Genomic DNA, 22,060 nt, shown 5'->3' with positions numbered 1-22,060 from the left:
ATCCGCTCACGCATGCACACACGTGGGCTTTGTGTGTGTCTGTGTAGAGTCGTCGGTGTCGGGGCTTAAGAGGTTCACATGTGGAGGGAAGGGGAATGAAGCAATTTGTCCCGCACATAATCACATACTGTAAATGTACTCTGGAAATTTTAATAGAGCGTTTGAAAAGTTACCCAATCATCTAGGGGGGTGGGGAGGGAAGATGGGGTGGTGTTGAGAGAAAAAAAGAATTGAAGATATGAAGTTTGAGAGGGAGGAATAATGCCAGTCTCCCAAGATGAATCCGATTCAGGCAAAAATAGAGCAGATGACAATGTACCAAATGGTCTACTTCCGCGGGCACAAAACAAAAAAATGTGTTTTGTTTGTTTGTTTTTTTAAACATAACATTAAAAAGTGGAGGGATAAGTTGTTTTTTTAAAATGCCGTTACTGTTTTGTGTTCTTAATATAATCCACAACAAAAGTTCCCCACATAAAATCTGTGTTCTCCACGTGGCTGTGTGGGTTTTCTCCGGGTAATCGAGTTTCCTCCCACATTCCAAAAACATGCATGGCAGGCTAATGGAGCACTCTAAATTGTTCCCCGGTGTGCTTGTGAGCGCCAATGGTTGTTCGTCTATGTGTGCCATGCGATTGGCCGGCAACCAGTTCAGGGCGTACCCTGCCTATTACCCAAAGACGGCCGGGATGGGCTCCAGCACCCCCCGCGAACCTCCTGTGGATCAGCGGAGTAGAAAATGGATGGATGTATGGATAAATTAGGAAGGTGACATCATGTTGGGTAGTGGGCTATTTTTTGGTTAATGAGGAATGGCATTCAGGTTCGAAAAAATGGGCAGCTTTATTATGAACTAATGGAAAGGTCAGTTCAGCCCGGTCTGCATTTTGGTTTTCGATGTGCACTAAAATATTATCAGGGCTGTAAACAATCGCCTTCACCTTTGTGCTTGGCAAAGTTACTGACAATAATATAGCAGACAGCTTTTGGATGTCTTGTTGTACATGCCGGCAAAGGCTTGTTGAATCAATGCCAAGGTGCACTGACTCCGTTCCGGTAGTTGATGGTTGACCCAACAGCTTCCCAGGACACTTTTCATTTTGTCACTTCACTTAATAGTTTGTCCCACAGCCAAAGTTCAGGCTATCAAGCTTTCACAGTCGTTATTGACGGCAAGTGTCTGCTGAAATTTTACAGGGGCTCCTGTAGGGGGTAGCGTTCCATATTTGGCAACAGTGACTGAGGCTTGTTTGGAACAAATATAGAAGGATGGGCCTGTGATAGCCGCTCAGACAAAACAAAAGACTTGGAAAAAAAACTGACAACATTTGTCATTGCGAATGATCAGCCCCCTCCCCCCACATAAAAAGTGTTGCATTTTCAATCATTTTTAGCATGATCAGTGGTCCTTATTTGTAAACTTATACGTCATTTGGCGGCCATTTTGAAACAGTCGATGATTGACATTCATTAGAGTGAATTCATCCGGCTGCATTGTGTTCACCCATCTCGCATATCGATCTAACGTCAGGCGCGACAAAAGAGGAAGTTGACCGTAGTCCAGGGTGATGACAAATAGAAATTGAAGCGGTGTGTTTGTCAATCGCTGGGTGAACCTTTGCATTCTACTCAACTGCCAATTTCCAAGTAACCAGTGGTTTACTTTGGTCTAAACTTAACACATTTGAGATATTTATTCCTCTGTTCTTGTTTGAGGTGACTCATCTCTCAGTGGGTGTCCTGTGCTTTGAACTGCTGCCAGAATTATTATTTTTTTCCTGTCTTTTTCATTTTAATTCCATTTATTTACTGATGCCTTTTAAAAAAATCTATATTTATTGATTTTCGTTATTAAATGTCCTTTTTTTTCAGATCCTGCATTTATTTTTTCCTTCCATCCAATATGATGAATAATAGCAACTATTGTTTGATCTCCGGTTCAAGACGTAAAATGCCCACCGTCACAATGAATAGAACATAAAACGGAGGCCCGAGTTCAGGGATCGTGGACTGGTCCCAAATCGATCAGCTGTAGAGGAGAGAAAAAAAAACAACCACCATGTATGTCTTTGTGCATGTTAGTAATATATTTTTGGTGTTAATATGCACTGCATCCTAAGCATCCCATCAGTCTTATTTTCACAAAAATATTTGAAAAATAAAATAAAGCAAGTAAATCCTTAATCTAAGGTGACGCGTCACCGGAAGTTATTAGCGCTCAGCAGTCTGCAATTAAAGTTTGAGATTACAGCTGTTGCGCAATTTTTTTTAATCGTTCTCGTGAGTCTCCTTCAGAGTTTGTTTCGTGTACAATTTGCCGAGGGCACGGGTAAAGAATAAGAATCTAGAGGTGGCGATGGAAGCACTTTAAAACGGTACGCGTGAGCTACGATAATGAACGAGGCTGCAAAAGTGCGTCGCGTGCCTCCGTGTCAGGCTGTTTGCTCGTCATGACGTGCATTTGTAATTTTCTCAACGCGAAAAGTTATCTGACACGACCCGATCCAGAGAATGACCCTTAAGCAGACACTGCATTTGTCGCACCGTCCCTTAGTAAGTGCGTGCATGCTGGTTGATGAGTATTCAGATTTCCTCATTTCCTAGTTATGACTTTATGCATTGTGCACATCGTCAGACAGTATATTCTGACACGGTATTGGGTGTCGGCGCGGTACTAAATTGACGCAGATTTTGCAAAATTATTAATTACATTGTGAAATGGGCTGGATTTGGACAGCTGATCCAAACTCTGGTTATTCTGTCCATAAAATTGTCATTCAAATTCCATCTCTTTATTTTTTTGTAAATGTCGCACTTGCAATGTTACCAATGTTTCCATTTGTACAATTTTTTTTTGTGAACTTACATCAAATAATGACCTGTAGTTTTCCGTGTGTGTGTCTCTCTGCAGGATTTTGATGACTTTATCTTTGCGTTCTTTGCCATTGAGATGGTGATCAAGATGGTGGCTCTGGGAATTTTTGGCAAGAAATGTTACCTCGGAGATACGTGGAACCGGTTGGACTTCTTCATCGTGATAGCAGGGTAAGTAACACCCAGTCAATTTTGTGAATGAGTGGCGTACAGCGTTACAGCCTGTCCCGGGCGACTTTTGGCACGGTAGGGTAGATTTCAGACCAGAGATCATTCACACTCACCTTCACACTTCAGGTGCTGAGGGGAAATCGATACCGCGCTAGCCGAGCATGAAAGACACCTCAACCTTATTAGCAGGCAGCGCCCAGGCGTGCATAAGGAGCCACGCGAAAAAGCGATAAACTAACCAAACCAAGATACAAATAGAGATAAATGAGTGTTGCATATTGATTTGTTTCCTTAATCGTGATTTTTTTTTCTTCACTTGAATGAATTTCATTTATTTGTAACGACACACACGAATACGAGAGGTGCTTTAACATGCAACTCTTGACATAAGACATCCTTGCATATCTTCCTCTCGGGCAACATCACTTTCCCGCTGTGCTTTATTCTGTCGAAACTGTGGGAAAATGTCACACGCAATTTATGAAAAGGTTAGAAAGTAACGTTGTGTTTATCGGGGCTTGACAGTAAACATGTCACAGGAAATTAGCAGAATTCCCATTTCGGAGTCTACCCTTTGCCTGGGGTGATTAGTTTTTGTTTTTTTTAGAGTAATGTGCTTTTTGGATATGCACGTTTTCAAAGCTGTATTTGCATAGAGCTGAGGTGCTATTTTTGAACGGTTGAGATTGTTTTGTTTTGCTTTTTACTCGCATATGAAAGGAAGCCCAGGCATTTTGCAGTGAAATTGATGCCAAACATACTTGTTAATGGTGTTTTCATTTGTTTGTTTGCGCATCGAATGGTGTAAGTGGCGGCCCAATCGATGTCTGTGATCGAGGTTTGGAGTATGCGAGAGTACTCGGCGGAAGGGCAATAGATTGGCCGAGAAAAGGAATCGACGCCGAAGCATCGGCTATATTTTCCTCCTTCAATATTTAATCCGGTCTGGTGTGTGAGGAGCGACACCGCCGCAACCGAAAATAGTCACCCGGGCTGTCTGTTGGTTTTGCTGTAAATTAGACACCCCCACCCACCCACCGTAGCCATTAATCTTTCATAAAAGCAGTGTGACGCCAGCTATCCTCTTTATTTTCCCTCAGTGTCAACGAATACAGTAGAACAATGCTTCACATAAACGCGGGCTCACGGATGAAATATTTCCCAATGAAATGTGCAAATGAACGATGGAATTTTGTTGTTCTGAGTTGGGCCGCATGCACTTGAAAACTCATGAAAGGACGTGGCCTTGCCATTTCCACTGAAGGCATTTTTCTGATGGGGTCCAGCGAGGACCCCTAAGCTGCCTTCACCTGCCCGAATGGGTTCCGATGTACATCTCTTGACTAAAATTGTTTCCGCAAGTTCTTGGATATATAAATATATGGTCAAACCTCGGTTTTCGTACATAATCCGTTGTACGAAAGCGTCACTTCCTTGTGTACAGAAAGTGAAAGGAAGGCGAGAGGAGTCAAATGGTGCATTCAAGTGCGCTCAGTTTGTTCGAGAACCGAAATTTCTTTGTCATCCGAGGCATAAAAAACTTGAAATTTTTGGCCAAAAACCGAATTGGTCAAGAACCGAGACGTTCGAAAACCGAGGTTTGACTGTAAATGATACAAAATGTCAATTTTTTTCCACTGACATGAAACTGAATCGCTGTCATGTGGTATTAATTTCCAAACTGTGATGTAGTCGCATTATAGGAGACGGGGCAAAATGCATTCAACCTGATCTTACGTGTTGTGCTTTTCCCTCCTGCTTCTTTTCACTGATTTATCGATGCCGTATGGATCCGTTCCAGTCTTGTTTGGGGTATGCAGAAGCTGAAGGAGACTGAGAAAGTTAATAGATGGGGAGGGGCTGCGAAGGTTGTTTTCACATCTTTTGACCAAATACAGTAGTATTTGCGCAGTTTCTCCCTTGGAACATTTGTGAAGATTTCATGTTCACTCTATGCACGCGTGAGTTTGAACTGAATATTTGGGCTTCCTACTCACAACCCCAAGACATGATTTCGGTGTTTATTGACGTGGTTGTGGATGGTAGTTTTTCACTAGGTGTGTTCCAGTTGCATTTCTTTAGCAACTAAATGCTACAGTTACTTCGCCAGCGAATTGCTTTCCTGTTTGATACTGAACAGTGCCTGCATAGGAAAAGCTCGCAGGTTTTACTTCATTATATCGTGCAGCGCCTCTGAGTGGAATGGCAGTAGGCCGTTTGCACTGCCAATCTTGCGGTATGGCTCGGTCTTTGGTTGGATTTTAGATGAGTCGTATTTTGGGGTATTTACTAATTGGAAGTTGTTCAAAATAAGAGTTGGAGAGAATCTGTGAACAAGTGATGATGGCTGTAGTCCACAGGGGAGAGCTTAGTAAGGACACAGTAAAGGATATGGCATCGACGAACAATGATGGCCGTTAAACAAAAGCGTTCGCTGCCAAGCGGCCACCCCACTTCCATCATTATGTGGGCTGCACAAAGACAACGTCAGGACTGGACTGCTGCACTTTTCTTCCCTTGAGTTCGTCTCCATTAGCAAGATTGTCTTCCAAGTACAAGGAGGTCATCGGATTGGCCGGGCATCATAAGTGAGAGAGTTCAGTTAGAAACATTGAAAGCCTATAGAAAGAAAACGGGTGAAGGGGGAATACTCTCCTTTCTTATTTCATTCATCGCTCGTGTGGAATTTTCCATGAAAACAATATAAATGAATGGCATTTATTTGAATAATTCACCTCGGGCGCAAATTTAAAAAGCAGGATGCCTGGAGGGAGGGAGGCTTTTTGTCGCAATGCACTAATTTAACATCGCCATGAGAGAAACTCTGCAATAGCTCCACATGCATAGTAGGGCCAGTCAGAACTGTTTTGAAAACTAAATCGACCACTAAAAAAAATGCAGAGATTTGTAAGTAGAGGTACTACTGTTTATCCCAATTCCCCCAAATTGTACGCAATTCGGTTCCGGCTATCCGCTCACTTCAAGTTACTGTCAAGACCTCTGCCCTTTCTATCCCCGGCTCGAGTGGTTAAATATGAAACGATGTCGGTCTATCGCGATGAAAAGGACAGTCGTTCGCCGTAACGGCGGACAATATGAGCAGATAAACGTTGGAGTGGGCCGCTCGTGGAAAGTGTTAGCAATGAGAGGGTTTCAATCAGATTCAGCACGAAAACACTCCATCTGCCTTTCCCTCGTGGTTCTTCATTTCTGCACTTCTGCTAAGTGTCACTTTAGTTTCACGTTATCGCGCTTTTATAATCTTATAATCATTACTGTTCCGATATAATTCCCGGAATGTACAGTGTGCACCTAACCAGCCGCGTTGCTAATATTCTTTTAGATATAATTTGATGCATGTCATTATCTTCTGTGGAGGCATCAGACGAAAACACACCTAACAAAAAGAAATAAACATCCTTAACTCATTCAGTACCAGCCAATTGTAGACCAAGTCTGAAAAGACGTTCAAAAACGTCTTTGGGAGTGAATGAGTTAAGAATACTGTCGTCGAGTCCAGCAAAATCTAGAGTACTGACGTATTGCGTGACATCGGGCGTCATGAAGTTTTGAGACACTTGGGAGAAGTGTTTTGTTGTTAAAAATATTTGGCTGAATTCATAATTGACCGCAGGGGTGTTCAACATGAGAGTTTTCCATGGAGCCTTTTCTCTTTCTTCGATCCAGTGCTCTATCACAGATGTGGATTTTTTTTTTTTTTAAATGCGTTTTTGGTAAAGACAAATTAAGTGCAGTGAACTTGAATATGCTATCCAACAAAACCACGGTCAGATGCAAAAGAAGCCAACGCTCAACACGAAAAGAAATCATCACTTATGACATCATGTCTTCAAATAAACATTGCGTGATCTTTAGCGTGCAGCTAGACAAACCTCAAAAACATCTTGCGTGTTAATTTGTACCAGCCACAGCGAAAGATTAGCTTTTGTTCAATTGATTTCCACATGCTATGACTTTGACATAAACGGTGGATTGGAAACTTTTTGCTTTACTTTTTCAATGAGGACCCCAATCGAGAGAATGAACGCATTTTAACATTTATTTTAGCCAGTATTTGACATCCTTGTGTAATTCATACTGAACAAACATATGAACGCAACACTTGTTTTTGCACAATTTTCACGAGCTGAACTTAATCATCTAAGATTTTTTTTAGGTAAGCAAAATGCCCATTTTTCACAAATGTGTGTTAGTAAGGACTGATCTTGGCATAAAACATCTTCCTTTTCGTGCCGGGCCAAGTGTCGTTTAGTATTTTTATTAATTTGGTAGACTGCGCTGCACCACCTTTAGGCTGTTACCCTCCTCAGGTGCACTTGGAAATTTTTATGAAGAAAAAAATGTGGGCCAAATTTTAGAATACCGAAAAGCAGGTCTAATTTGTGGCGCAATGCAACTTTGGCGTGTTTGATCAAGGCGGCGGCAGAGATTTGACATGTGTGCTTAATGACATCGTATTTCATTCATAAAAATGACAACTGTGCGGGAAATACAGAATCATTATAGAAATCACAAAGTGCAAGGCGGTCTCCAAACCGCCCGCGTCGCATGCGCGGCAAGTTGTAGTTAACCTGTATGAATGCACTTGGCGCGCAACAATGTCATGCTGCATAGACCGCAGCGAGAGTTTTACAAAAGCAAAGCAACTGCCCAAAAAAACAAAACAAAGATATTCTGTTGTAAATCAGCTAAATATTGCCATTCGCTTGGATGCGATCCTGCTTGTGAATGTGTTGGGTGACGGTCCTCATATTTATGAATTTAATTTCATGAAGTCCTCACTGTGGATAGTATGATAAACAATGACTTTTCGGTTAAAGTGGGGATTGCGTGCAAGTGAATGATGAACCCCACAGATTTTTTTAACCCCCAATTGTATCTAATTTCACTTTAAGAATATATTTTTTTCATCATCCAACAAAAGTATAGATCTCCTGTTTCATATTGGTATTTTAATGAAAACCAATGCAACAAAAATTAAGGAACTGGCCTCACTGTTTCAAGTGGATCTGGTTTTGTGCGTGCGTGTCAACCAGTATCTTTCATTGCATGATTTATTTGCATCTCATTACAATGTGCTGAGTTTGTCCTTGCAAAGAGAGATCTCCACATTAGGAAATGTGCATAAGTATCCAATTAGCGCGAGTGACAAGATGCAACATCTTGCCTTTTATCCTCCACATCGGCCGTGCGCAGACTCGCTTCTTTGGATAAAGTTGGGAATTCTCTGCACGCAAACTCCTTTTTTTCAGGCTCGCCGGCGTCTTGTAATCGCACAGCCCCGATGTCGGCATGATCAACATGATCGGCGCACCAACTTTCTGTCGTTTCTATCATTTGCTTAACACACAACTTGGGGAAAGTGGAGCGGAACGCACCAAACGTCATCTGGTTCTCGTTTACAGGGGTAGCCGGTGTCCTTTCTTTGAAAATAAGTCATTCATCATCTAATTGTTAAAGTTTGTTTGGGAAAGCAATATTTGTGTGTGAACAATTGTTGAATCGTAAAATATCTTGCTCGAAATGTGTTGCTGCGTTCAACTTCAGTTTCTACGATTAGGGGGCAAAAAAAAAAAAAACTGTCCTCACAATTCTTAGGGTATTATTGTGCTGCCCAATTTTCCTGTGGTTGTCGTGTCATGCGGCGTCAGTCAGGCCATCCTTTTTACGCACTTTGCTGAATTTAATGTAATTCCCACAAACATGTCCACAAACATAAGGAAGGTATATCACTTAAAAAACATACTTTTTTTCCAATATGTATGTTGTTGAACATTTGCCGTTAGAAAACTTCAAATATTGTACAGGCAAAAATGTAAAGTTGAATATAAATGTTAACGGTGTCAATGAGTTTTTCTCCAGGTTCTCGATTCGCTGACAGTTGGACGATGGCATTTTGGAATTGAAGGTCGACTTTTTATTTTAAAAAAAAGTTCTTCTTGATCTGTTTGAAATCTAAACAAATGATTCCAGTCACAGAGCAAACACAATAACATTTACATTCTTTTGACTTGGCTGCCTGGTCTCTCGACATAGGTCAATGATGTGTGTCATCTAAAGTGTAATGCATCATGAACGTCTTGGGCGAGCACATGTAGATGCTTTCACTCCAGGAGTGTCGAGCGCGCTAACACACACACACACACACACACACGGACGTGCACGCACGCCGCTTGCATGTGTCGAGCATTTCTCGACAGACTTGGAGTGTGTGCAAGGGAATTCCTTGGCCCGTACGCCCTTTCAAAGCTGCACGTGCTCCACATATGCGCCAAAGTGCAAGAAAAGACAGTGACAGTCTGAGCACGCATGCACGCAAAACATTCCTCTTTGCTCTTCAGCTCTGTCCTTTTCACCTCCAATCACCTCCCTTGGAGCCTCCAAGGAGCTGCCGTTAAAAGCCCGCCGCGCTCCCGAGCCAGACTCATCTCGGTTTGCTCTTTTGTCCTGCTGCCGACGCCACGTTCCTCCTCCTGCTCCTCTCTTTCCGCGGCGCGACCCCCTTTGGGCCGCACGCGCATCCCTCTGCTTCTGGTTGATTGTGCAAGCGTGCGCGTGACTGCGTGCGTGTTGATCAGGCCCGCAAACATTGCGTGCGTGCTGCGCCCCATAGACGAGCGCAAACACATGCACTGCGGTCGCACTCCATTAAGCTTTGGAAACAAAGCGGATTGTTTGCCAGGACACATGCGTTGCATTTGTCGCCGAAGGCAAGGATGGCGATATGATTTGGTTCATTAGATCGTCAATTACAGCTAGCCCAGTGATCGTATTTTCGAGAGATAACTGAGATGCTATTTCGCACACGACATACAGGGCAGGGTGCTAAATAGCATCTTAGTTACGTGCACTCATTAATTGATCGCTTTTAAAGGAACACACTCTGCATTCTTTTTTTTTTAATAGAAGGCCAATTTTTATTGAACATATTGACAATTGTTTTTGTTTGTTTTGTAAAATGTGAGTATAATATATGAAATGGAATGCCTCGAAAACTCAACATTTTATGATCTGCAATGGGCTGGTGATTGATCCATGATGTACTCCGCATCTCTCCCCCAAAGTGAGCTCTGTTGTCCGGGTTGAGGCTCCAGCTCACCCATGACCTGAATGACGACAAGCACTGGACGAATGGATTAAATTCTTTTAAATATAATCGGCACCCTCAGATTGTAGTTTTGTCATGCTTGTTCATTATCATTATACCCCGACTGATCATTTTTGTTCAGTCATTAATTTTTAAAGAGCGTTAACTCGCCTTGACTAGGTCACTTGCACTGTGAGCTCCAATTCCAATGGAATTGTTTTATTGCATTCTAATGCTCTTTTTCTCTCTCTCTCTTGTTCTCTCTTCCCCTCGTAGAATGTTAGAGTATTCCCTCAACTTGCAAAACGTCAGTTTTTCGGCAGTGAGGACGGTTCGGGTGTTGAGGCCACTGAGGGCCATCAACCGGGTGCCAAGTAAGTGATGGTCAAAATGAACAAAGCAATAAAGGGATGACAGATAAATGTTTAAACCGTAGGAAGAATGATTGTAATGTCATGATGTGGAAACAATGGTGACTTTTTTTTTCAAAAACACAGGTGTGTATCTATGTATGTACAGGTATGTGCACATATATACTGTATATATATATATGTCTTGGTGTTGCAGTTGTGAGGTTGGTTTATGTTCAATTTTCCAATTCACTACCCATTTTATTAAGAGACAGAATTAATTCACAGCTGCAACACACACACACACACACTCTTGCATTTGTTCCAAGTGGTAAAAATGCATAACCACTCCGCTATCCTATTCCTCACGCTTACGCGAACATGATTAGCATGCAAAAAAATAAAAAAGCCCCAAACATTCACATTCCTCTGCCCTTTCTGTCAGCATTTCTCATTAAAAGAATGAAATGAGGACAGATTAAATTTCCACTCCGTTAATGTTTCAATAATCTTTTTTTTTTTAAATGTTGCACCTAGCCAGCATTGAACCTATTCAATTTTTTTTGACCTTTCACATTTTTAGTTCAATGCACCTCATTAATTCGATGAAGAGGCTATTGCCTTATGCGCAATGTGTGTGTAGTTTGTTTTTCCTAGTACTACACCCCTCCTCTCTGTCAGAACTTTCGTAGTCATCCATCGCATCCCACTCGGCAACAGGTATCCAAACACACGTTCCAAACTTGCTCGGCTAGGCAGCCATTCGTTTTTCATCCAATTCACGGGGCCAATTATGTTGTTAATGCATGAATTATTTCATCTCTCCCTATTTTGCCGAGCACTTATCCAAATTTAATACCTGGGCACTTTGGATGCCGAATGAATTCATTTCGGTTTCTGTTGGACAAGATTTATTGCTTTTTCATCAGGCAGTCGTCTGCCTGATGAAAACCACTAAAAAGGGAGAACGGAGGACTTTGCGCTTTTGAGAGTTCATCCACCACGACCGAGTTTACTAAATTTCTCAAGTATGTTTGTATTGTAGCAGTATGTCACATTTCAACTGAGTGATCCCCAAAAAAAGGGAAAATATGCCTCTAAAGTTGCACAAAACGTTCAACTCTCAAGCATGACACAAGATGCAATCAATCAATTAAACAAATGACTGTACAGAGGCCGACATAGCTTTGTCCCTTTTTAAAAAAAAACATTTTCAAGGATAGGGCAGTGATCCAATCCATGTCGCATTAGCATACTTTCCATCACTTGAAGTTGGAAGTGTTATGTTATTTTGTCAGAATTTTGATGTCACTGTTTTTTGGCAATTAATAACAGCTACTGAAAAACTGTTCCACATGATTTGGTACACATGATGTAAAAGAAAATGGATGTCATGTAAGGAACGGTTAATTTATTGCTTGCACTGTTTAGCATCTTTTCAAGTTTGACTTTGGTATCCTAAAGGGCTCCCAGTATGAATTTTTCAGTACTGCTACCTTGCTATCAATTCCGAGCACCCATCAATCGTCTGTGAGCCGTCTCCGCCGGCAAACGGGCATTGTAGATGCTATTAAAATAAACCACCCGGGTAATAATCACAGTTAGACAAGCATCAAATAAATGCGCACTGCAGTAGCTGCGTCTTAATAAGTGCAGGTGCAGTGATGTGTGCCAAATATTTATGGCCCCATCTTAATGTTTTGATGTAAAACAAGTCCGATGATAGATGGCCAAAGATGCACTCTTGACAGAACAACACTCCACCTCGGATGATTAAGAGCCCGTAGCAAGTTAGCTGCGTCATTTTACAATCCATGCTGCCAGCATTTGCTTGAATTAATTGTGATATTTATTTTTGACACTTACTGCCGATGTACACAGAAGATCATCGAATTTACCAGCGAACCGAAAATGAGTACGAACAAAGTCCGAGTGACATTGGAGCGCGTTTGTGAGTACCACAATGAAATTCTAATGCCGTGATATTTCATTAGGGAGGAAAGAGTACTTTGAGGAGGTGGCTCAGGTTGACCTTAGCAGCGCTGATTTCTGGTGGCCATCAAAGAGATAATTATGACTCGACGCCAATGCACATCTTTGTGTGATGATCCTGCACCCGAAATAGACTCATTGTTTGGTCACGACATTTGCCCTTTGCCCAAAGCCTTATTAATCACAACCATGCGTATATTTTCCCCTCATGCTCAAACCACCCTATTAGCACATTTGACTCCACTCATTTGTTTAGACTACACGCGGACAATAATTGCTGGGTTAATGCACATGGACTTCCATCCAGATAATCTCCCGAAGACGGCAACGTCTGCCTCCCCGGCTTCCACCGCGCTGATAAAACCTTCCGCCTTTTGCCACACTGATCGCTTTCCCCTCCAGTGCTGGAATTAAAGAGCTTGCGAGAAGTGCCAACTGTAACCTGCTCGGAGGTTGCCGCGGGGGCTTTCACGCTAGGCCTATGTCACTTCTTGTCTTCAATTCTCGTGACTTCAATCGGGTCCGCTTCGAACAGACGCAGAGTCGGGCGTCTTATTTGAAGGCAGAAGATAGTTGCCAGTGGATCCGAGCAAATGCATGAATGGCGTAATCCCGCTATTTTGAAAAATGCTGAAAGACTTGATTCAATATTTCCTGGACGAGGAACACACTCCTCAGCCCGTGTTAGCTTGACTGTAATCGCTTTTTCGGAAAATAAATATACGAATACACCCCCCCAAATATTCAACTCATTTGAGTGGGATGTGAGGACTAACATTGATCTTTACATTCATTTTGTTTTTGTTCCACTCTATGTCGCGGCTTCGGTTTTTTACTCTATTTTCTAAAACTGCTACGTTCCCCTGAATTCCCCTACCCCCACCCGTGCCGTGCACCATCATCGCAATGCATGCAAATAATTGACGTCCTCATCCTCATCCCCCTCCCCCCCGCCCCCCCCGCCTTGGTTGAAATCATTCCAAACCGCAATCACTGTGATGAAAACATTTTCCAAAAGCACTTAGCTCCTCTGTCCATCTTATGGCCATGGTCAAGATCAATAAAAATTGATTTGGGGCGTATCACATAACCAACTATGGGGTCACTGAGTGCCCCTTCGCCATTGGGGGGGAAAAAAAAAAGCCATTTCAAAAAGGAAAGCATGATGATAACAGTTTCACTTGTACCTGTGTAATACAGCCATTCATTCTTTTTATTATCATGTTCTTTATTGTTGAATAAAAAGCCTTGGTCATAGGATTAACTTGCAAAAAAATATACTCTATATAAATAAAAAGCTCTACAAAATTGCTCCTCAGTCATTGAGTCGCAAAGCTGCACAAAAAAATTGCCTCTAGGTTTGTCAGGAATCTTTATAAATGACTGAAAAGCAGTGCAAAAAATATTATTAATAATAATAAGTCATGTTTTTTATTGTAATTCACTCATTCACAGTGTACTCCCGACCCTTGTTCCATTATATGTAGCTCTATAGTCAAAATTAGCTTCATCTGACAATCCATCTGTGAAAATGGTGATAAACGGTGTGTCAGAAGTAGAGGAGACTGTTTCAGATTGTTTTTTCCTGATTCGTGCTCATGTTTTATTTAAAGTGAAATTCTGAAAGGATTTCCATGTACTCAATCCATGTACCAAGTTCAGTGAAAATTGGCCAGAAGTAGCCACGGTGAAGCCAAACCCTGACATTCTTCTGTATGACGATTGTCACCTTCCCTCCATTTCTACTCGGTGGCTTCTTAAAAAACAGAAATCACTGATCAGAACATGATCCTCATTTGAAATGTCATTTTCCTGTGAGGAAGGAGGCAGCCTACAGGGATAGAAACACTTAGGGGTACTTAAAAAGAGACGGATCAGAGAAAGACAAAATGGAGTGCATGTCAAATGAGAAAAAGGGGAATTCCAAGGCAATAAGAACGAGAAATGTTCCGATAATGTGGGCCTGAGCTGCGATTTGAGTGGTTCGACCAAATTTAGCAGAGAGATGCATGTGGGCAGCAAACGAAGAGTGTGTGTGTGTTGTCAGGAGTGAGCGCACACTGTGCAGAGCTGTCAGAGATGCATTGTGCTCTAGGCAGATTCCAGTCTACAGCACTGTGTTTAAATTCTTTTGTTAGTACCGGTACATTAGTCACAGGCAAAAAAAACCCAAAACAAAACAAAAAAACGGACACCCTGATTAGGAAAGGACAGAGCCGACTCAGGAAACTGAGGTCTTTTGGGGTTCAGGGGTCACTCCTTAAGACGTTCTATAACTCGGTGGTGGCCTCGGCCATCCATTATGGCATTGTCTGCTGGTCAGGCAGCATCTCGGCCCGGGACAGAAAGAGACTGGAGCGACTGGTCAGGAAGGCCAGTTCTGTCCTGGGTTGCTCCCTTGACACTCTGGAGGAGGTGGGCAACAGAAGGATGCTAACTAAGCTAAAAGCTATGATGGCCAGTCCCTCCCACCCCCTCCAGCCCGCCCTGACAGCACTTGGTAGCTCCTTCAGCCAGAGACTGTTACACCCGCGCTGCAAGAAGGAGAGATACCGACTGCTGTCAGGCTGATGAATAGAAAATAACAATCATAATAATAATAATAATAATTTTTATCCATTTGTGTTCATATTGTATTTAATTGAGAGATGTTTGTTGTTTTTTTTTTCTCTTTCTCCTTTCTTCTTTCTACATACATTCTTGCTGCTGGAGGCTGTAAATTTCCCCATTGTGGGACGAATAAAGGATATCTTATCTTATTTTGCAACTACCGTACTTCTCCCCCACCAAACATGTACATTTCTTGAGTAGATATAGAAAAGTATTGCATTCTTAATATTATATAGAAACACACGATGTAACCCTGTCATGCACAAATAATGCAGGTATAAGTCTCAAGTTGGAATGTTCAAAAACAATCGAGAAAAATGTGTAAATTGTGCCCAGGAACGGATTAGGGCACTTACATGGAAAAAGCGTCTCGACTTACAAAATGTTCTAGTGGAGAAATTTCTTCCAGAACCAATTCATTTCGTAAGTCGAGTTACCACTGTACATGAAAGGAGATCTCACCTGTTTGTCTCTTTTCAGGTATGCGTATCCTGGTGACCCTGCTGCTCGACACTCTGCCCATGCTGGGGAACGTGCTTTTGCTCTGCTTCTTTGTCTTCTTCATATTTGGCATCGTAGGAGTCCAGCTGTGGGCCGGCCTGCTCCGAAATCGCTGCTTTGTGGAGGACAACTTCTCATTGTAAGTTTTTTTTTTTAACGCAAATAAATGCCATGCGACTGCAGGCTTCTGATTCTACCGACAACAGTACTCGCCAGTAAATTGACACATACACACGCGCGACATTTGGAGGGAGTAAAATCCTTGCAATTATTGGGACACAAAACAGATTGATCAGATTAAAGCCTTATGTTTCACCATACACAATGCTCTTAAATAAAACATGCGGTTAGTTTTATTGTAACGCCACAATTTGATTTGCCGAGCCAGTGTAATTACTGTGGTGACACACTTGAATGATCTTTTTTAATTGTCTCAATGGGGCATTGCAAAATGGGTCTCTGGTATTGGACATGTTGATCCACTCTGTGACGGGTGCGCAGGGTGACTGGGTTTATACGTTCATTATTATTATTATTATGGGGATGAGATGAAATCAGATGAGTTGGCTCATCCACAGCGGATCAATGAGGCTGCAATTTGTCATTGTTATGACACGACATATGATAATTGGGGTTGATTTAGGTCTTTAGCTGGGGGGAAAAAAAAGTCCGCAATTCGATATTTCGGATGTTGACATCTCACGATAGCCATGTAAAGGCTTAAAGGTGGAGCTTTACAATATTACAGTATTGATCGCATTCAGCGTAACAACTAACACACCAATCAGTCAAACAAACAAAAAAATCGGAGTAAGCAAATAGTGTGTCTCGTTCAGGTCGCACATCTGACATCCTTGAGGCAATGGCAGCACCAAAAGCCTTCCGTGACCAGTCTGTGACCATCGAAAGCGATGAAACCACGCAAGGGTCACGCAAGCATCAAGCGCGTGGTTTTTGCCCACTTTTTCACTGTCGTCCACCCAAAGAGGTGGCCGATTGTTGAGTGACGCTTTCCATTATGCAGCAGTACCAATATAGATCTATGTTTTGAGTTACATTTTAAAAGCAAATTAATCACCTGTATATGTATCACTTACGATAATAATTTTGTATTACTTCATCGGATCATTTGTTTTCTATTTAATTTTAAGTCAGTATGTAGTTGTCAAGCCCAGACCAAAATACTTTTGAAGCTACTTCCGGACTGATTAATTAGCCTCCTGGGTTTCTTTGAAGTTAAATTTGCGTTAGCTTTTGCCAGTTCCGCCGTCCAAGTTCAACATTAGCCTCTTTCCAACCATTTTCCCCCGTATCAATCATCCTTTACACTTTTAACAAAGAATAAATGTCAGGAAAAAAAACTGATAATTTGTTGACCCCTGAGGTGCCACTAATCAATAAAATGTCCTCTCATTTATCCCCAGCCCTCTGTCTGTGGAGCTCGAGAAATACTACCACACTGAAAACGACGACGAGAATCCTTTTATCTGCTCTCAGCCCCGAGAGAACGGCATGAGGGACTGTAGCTCAGTGCCCAAGCTCTACGACGAAGCCGATCTGCAGTGCAATCTCGACATGTACTCGTACAACAGCACCGATAACACCACCTGTGTTAACTGGAACCAGTACTACAGCAACTGCTCTGCTGGTCTGGTGAACCCTTTCAAAGGGGCGATCAACTTTGACAACATCTGCTACGCCTGGATTGCCATTTTCCAGGTAAAAGTTAAATCGGGGAAATACGAGTTGCCTGAATTTCAGACAGGGCATCAATCGAATGGGGATGAGATGGAAACAAAGAGGCGATTAAAAAAAAAACCCAAAAAAACAAGGCCAATTGTCTTGTAGCAGATGGCATTGAAATATGGTTTGACGCGATTACCCGGACATGACACCCACAGCCTCAATTTTCCACCCCATTTGTTAGCTATCTCCACATCATCTGCAAACCTTTTGTCTGTTCTGATACATTTCTCTGAAGCGGGGAGTGTCACGTTTGGAGAAACAAAAGCCAGATTGGTGATTAGTTTCTCCCACTGGTGGGACTGTTATGCGAGTTTTCCTGTGTGCGGTGAAGCATGCACGAAAGAAACTGTGTGGGGGTGGGAGGCGGATTGGGTTTATGCTTGATTTTAAGAGTTGAGTGCTTAGTCACCTCACAGCAGGATGGTCCTGGGTTGAAATCTCGACTTCTGTCACCCTGAGGGCAATTTCTCTGCGGGTTCTCTCCGAGTACTCCAGATTTCAGTGAAACTCCTCTACAACGAAATCGTGTTTGCAGCAAGACATTTTTCATAATGGGGTTTTTTCACTGTTGCAAATTTGATCGCAGATGTAAACACACACACACACACAAATGTATGTGTAATCTTTATTTTTATTCCAATAGTGCATAAGTATGATCATATACTTATTTGACATTTTATACAGTCAGTGTAGAAAGAAAAAAAGGGAAAGAAATTTACAATCAGCATTCACTTTCACTTCCATCAATTTCTTGGATAATGTCTTTTTTTGCTTCCACGGTCTTTCATTTTAATCACTTTTACCATCTCTTCCAGCGTCAGAGCTCTTCTTGTCTTAGCTGCTTGACATCCAAAGGTCCGTTTTGTAGCCATTTTAGCAATGTAATGTTCTTTCTGCGTCTGAAACAAACAATAACAAATACTTCCTGGACTACTGCACATGTGTAAACCATTGTGGTGGTTGTTGTTGCCGTTTCCGAACGAAGCGGTAGAGGTCGCTGTTGGATGAGACTTTGTTGAAGTGAATCTCGTTGTGAGGCAAGAGCAGAGAAAAATATTTCGTATCACACAACAGTGTTTTTTTTCCGTTGTATAGTGGGCAGGAAAGTGGGAATGGTTTTAATGCGTGAAGATTTTTTCACACTAGGGGGTATTTTCATCCTTGTAAGTTTCGTTGTAGAGGGGTTTCACGTTACTCTCCAAATCCAAACATGTATGTTAGCTTCCTGTAAGGCTTTAAATTTAAAGGTGGAAAAGGGAATTAAATGCTGAAGTGTTCGGATGCGCCACAAAGTCAAACTGGTCCTTCATCACAATATACCCTTGAAAAAATTGCAAGTCTGCATCTCCACTTGGTGTTTTTGGTTGTCTGTTCCTCCTCAGGTGATCACTCTGGAGGGCTGGGTGGATATCATGTATTTTGTGATGGATGCGCACTCTTTCTACAACTTCATCTACTTCATCTTACTAATTATCGTAAGTGCGTCCCCGCTGAGCGTCGCGGTTCCGGTTCATCCGCTATTCCATGACTCTGATAACGACTCTTCCCTGTCCTTAGATTGGCTCGTTCTTCATGATCAATCTCTGCCTGGTAGTCATTGCCACTCAGTTCTCTGAAACCAAGCAGAGAGAGAGTCAGCTGATGAAGGAGCAGAGGGTACGCTTCATGTCCAACGCCAGCACCTTGGCCTCTCTCTCTGAGCCGGGTTCCTGCTACGATGAGCTGCTCAAGTACCTCGTCCATGTGGTCCGAAAGGGAGCCAAACAGGTGGCCCACATCTGCAGGTTCTTAGCACGTCGTGCGGGACTCAACATTGCCGCCTCTCCGCCTCCAGTGGAACCCCAACAAAGGCAAAGCCAGAAGAGGAGGAGGAAGTCCTCAAGACAGGGGTCATTGTCTGTTTACCACATGGTCCACCCTCACCCTCACTACCATTACCATCTTGGGAATGGTAGCGTGAGAGCAGGAGGCAGCATCAAGTGTCTGGAAGGTCAAGACGCGGATCCATCTTCTCACAACAACAACGTTGGAGCCTCCTTTGGCGGAACCCTGACTTTGGCGCCACCGCCACACTCGGTCACGACAGCAACCTCCGACAGCAATCTAGTGGGATGTGGGGATTCACATTCAACTCTCGGCGCGCTCCGCCGAGAAAGTCTTTGCTATACCCCCACATCCTCGACCCCGTTCCAAACTCCAGGCCCATTCTCCTTGACTTCGGTGTCAACGTCCAGGGCAATGAAGAGGAACTCTGTGCCGTTTGCTGCTCCCGGTCCAAAGAATTACCCCACTCTCCAGGACAGAGCTCTAGCAGAGTCGCGACGAGGTAGCGTGGCAACCAGTACTCTCACAAATATCGGCCTCAACATCCCACCGTTGTCCTATGGGAGAAGGCGGCAGAGCCTGGCGGACACCCGCAACCCCGCAGGTATTTATTTTGAATTTAACTCATTCAATCCCAGCCATTTTCACTGGATTTTGACTGATCTTGCAAGGCCCACAGAATATTTGGTCCTAATGCTATACAAACATGGAGCCTACCAAAATAGTTTGGACTCTCTTCTTTCAGCAGAAAAAAAGTGTTTCTATCTTTTTTCCATTCTTCAGCAATCGGCATTACAAAATACCTAAGTTCCATGAAAATGGTGATTCTGGGCAAAAAAAAAAAACGGAGAAAAAGAGCTTTTTGTAAAAGCGTGCATTTCAATCACGTGAGGCACCACTGCCACTTACTGGTCGCTTTTTTACATGATTTACAATACAAACGGCGTATTCTCAATTACAGATTGCATCAGACCCTCCTCTCTATGACGCAAAAAAAAAGACTTGGACGTACAAGTACGTCCTTGGTGGGCGGGGCCTAATTTTAAAAAGATGTACAAGTAAGTCTTGTGGCATGAAAGCGTTAGGACTACATCCTAGAAATCAACGCTGCCATACTAGTTGCAATTGAAAAGTTTTCAGTCTAATGAAGTGAAATTTGACCATTTTCTGCAGCACACCTGTCGATCCCTCATGGCAAACTGTGTCCTGCTTCTAACGTATATAAAAATCGAGTTCACTCTATTTGCATTTTTAACCCAGATGGCAAATTTCATCACAACTGTTGTTGTCTATGCACGGCCGTGAGTTCATGAACAAGCCAACATCGATCCAACCAATACAGTTCATTCAGTATCTGTTGCCTTGAGCTTGCATGCTTTGCAGTCAGTGGAGGTAAAAATAGTCAGAACGTCAGGAAGTGTGAGAATAGCACGGCTGAGTTTTTGTCAGAATTGCGCAAAAACAAATGACATACCTCCACTCAAAATGTTCCCTTTTCATGCAATCACCTATTAGAATCAGACATAAGTGTGTTGTGATTAAGCCCCGGCACTCGAATACCCTCCAGATTTCTTTTTCCGCACGAGAGAGCGAAAACATTTCTAATTACAGTCAAATGTTAATGCTGGCAACTGACTTCTTTGCTTCTGGCCAAGCTCTAAAAGGCAGCGCGCTCAGCAAAAGTCAGGCCAGATCCGCTCAGGTTGGACGGACGGTGGAAACGCTGGCTGCCGGCCCGCGCGGGCCGCAGAGCGGTCTGCGAAGACAAAGCTCACGCATCGCCCGTCACTGTCGAACACGCTCCCACTGACACACACGCAAGCATCCCAAAGTGTTGTTCTTCACAGTCGATTCCTTTATTTGTTATGACATTTTTTATGAAACACTTGACACGTGCTATGTATCACCATCGTGGTCATTTTCGTCTGCTCTCTCTCTCGCTCAGCCGCAGCACAGCCCGCTTGCCAGCTGTCGGCTCGTGACCTCAGCGCCATGAGCAGCGCCGTGGACGTGGCGGGGTTGCCAATGGACCCTGAAGGATGCCCCTATTGCGCCAAAGCCCTCGCCAATGAGTCGGAGGGCGGCACAGAGACACCGGGAGACTCCGACAGCGAGGGCGTCTACGAGTCGAGCCAGGAGACGCGCCGCAGGGACAGGCGGGACAGTCGGCAGCCCAAGAAAAAACCTTTCAGGTTGGGGAAAACGGCTGGAAAGGTGGTGCACTTCTGGAGGTTGGTGTGCGATACGTTTCGGAAGATCGTTGACAGCAAGTACTTTGGACGTGGGATCATGATCGCCATCTTGATCAACACTCTCAGTATGGGGATTGAGTATCATGAACAGGTGAGTGTCACAAAGTTATTATTATTATATATATATATATATATATTTTTTTTTTTTATGCAATGCAATTTTTTTATTTTAATTGCACCTTCCGTAGGAGTCAATTCCACAAACGAGTAGCCACAGCTGATGTAGTGATGAATGAGTTCCAGTCAAAGATTCCCTGTGTCTGTTTGTGTGTCTCTGTGTGATTGTGTAAGATGCAATGCTCCCACAAGACCGAGTGGAATTCCTGATGTCTCTCTCTGGACTTGTTTATTTACACCAGCATAATTGCAGCCATGTGGGAGAGAAAATCGGCGGGCGGGGGGGAGAGTTTATGACGAGATGAGATGAGAGAAGGGTGGATTTCATTTATCGGAGGCCAGAAAGTGGCATACTTGAACACTTCCATTCTGTATCTTTTACAAACATGCTGCAGTGGTTTGTATTTGTGTCCACTGAAAAGTGAAAAAAAAAATGTTCTTGTGTGATAAAGTGCTTAACTCATTCACTCCCAAAGACGTTTTTAAACGTCTTTTCAGACTTGATCCAGAATTAG

At 42.9% G+C, this 22,060-nt stretch overlaps 1 protein-coding gene across 2 annotated transcripts in view; it reads left to right on the top strand.

The window, feature by feature from the left end:
- Positions 1-22,060, top strand: part of cacna1g (calcium channel, voltage-dependent, T type, alpha 1G subunit) — a 124,442-nt gene that overhangs the window by 48,586 nt on the left and 53,796 nt on the right. For both annotated transcript variants that reach the window (XM_052070423.1, XM_052070424.1), the window contains exons 4-10: positions 2,912-3,045; positions 10,430-10,527; positions 15,586-15,745; positions 17,031-17,325; positions 18,735-18,827; positions 18,910-19,780; positions 21,122-21,519. In XM_052070423.1, coding sequence (XP_051926383.1) covers positions 2,912-3,045; positions 10,430-10,527; positions 15,586-15,745; positions 17,031-17,325; positions 18,735-18,827; positions 18,910-19,780; positions 21,122-21,519 — 2,049 coding nt within the window. The remainder of the gene's footprint in view (positions 1-2,911; positions 3,046-10,429; positions 10,528-15,585; positions 15,746-17,030; positions 17,326-18,734; positions 18,828-18,909; positions 19,781-21,121; positions 21,520-22,060) is intronic.

The sequence above is a fragment of the Hippocampus zosterae genome, chromosome 7 (genome assembly GCF_025434085.1).
Source record: "Hippocampus zosterae strain Florida chromosome 7, ASM2543408v3, whole genome shotgun sequence".
In the NCBI taxonomy this organism is placed as follows: Eukaryota; Metazoa; Chordata; class Actinopteri; order Syngnathiformes; family Syngnathidae; genus Hippocampus; species Hippocampus zosterae.
This window is presented reverse-complemented; position numbering and strand designations above follow the sequence as displayed.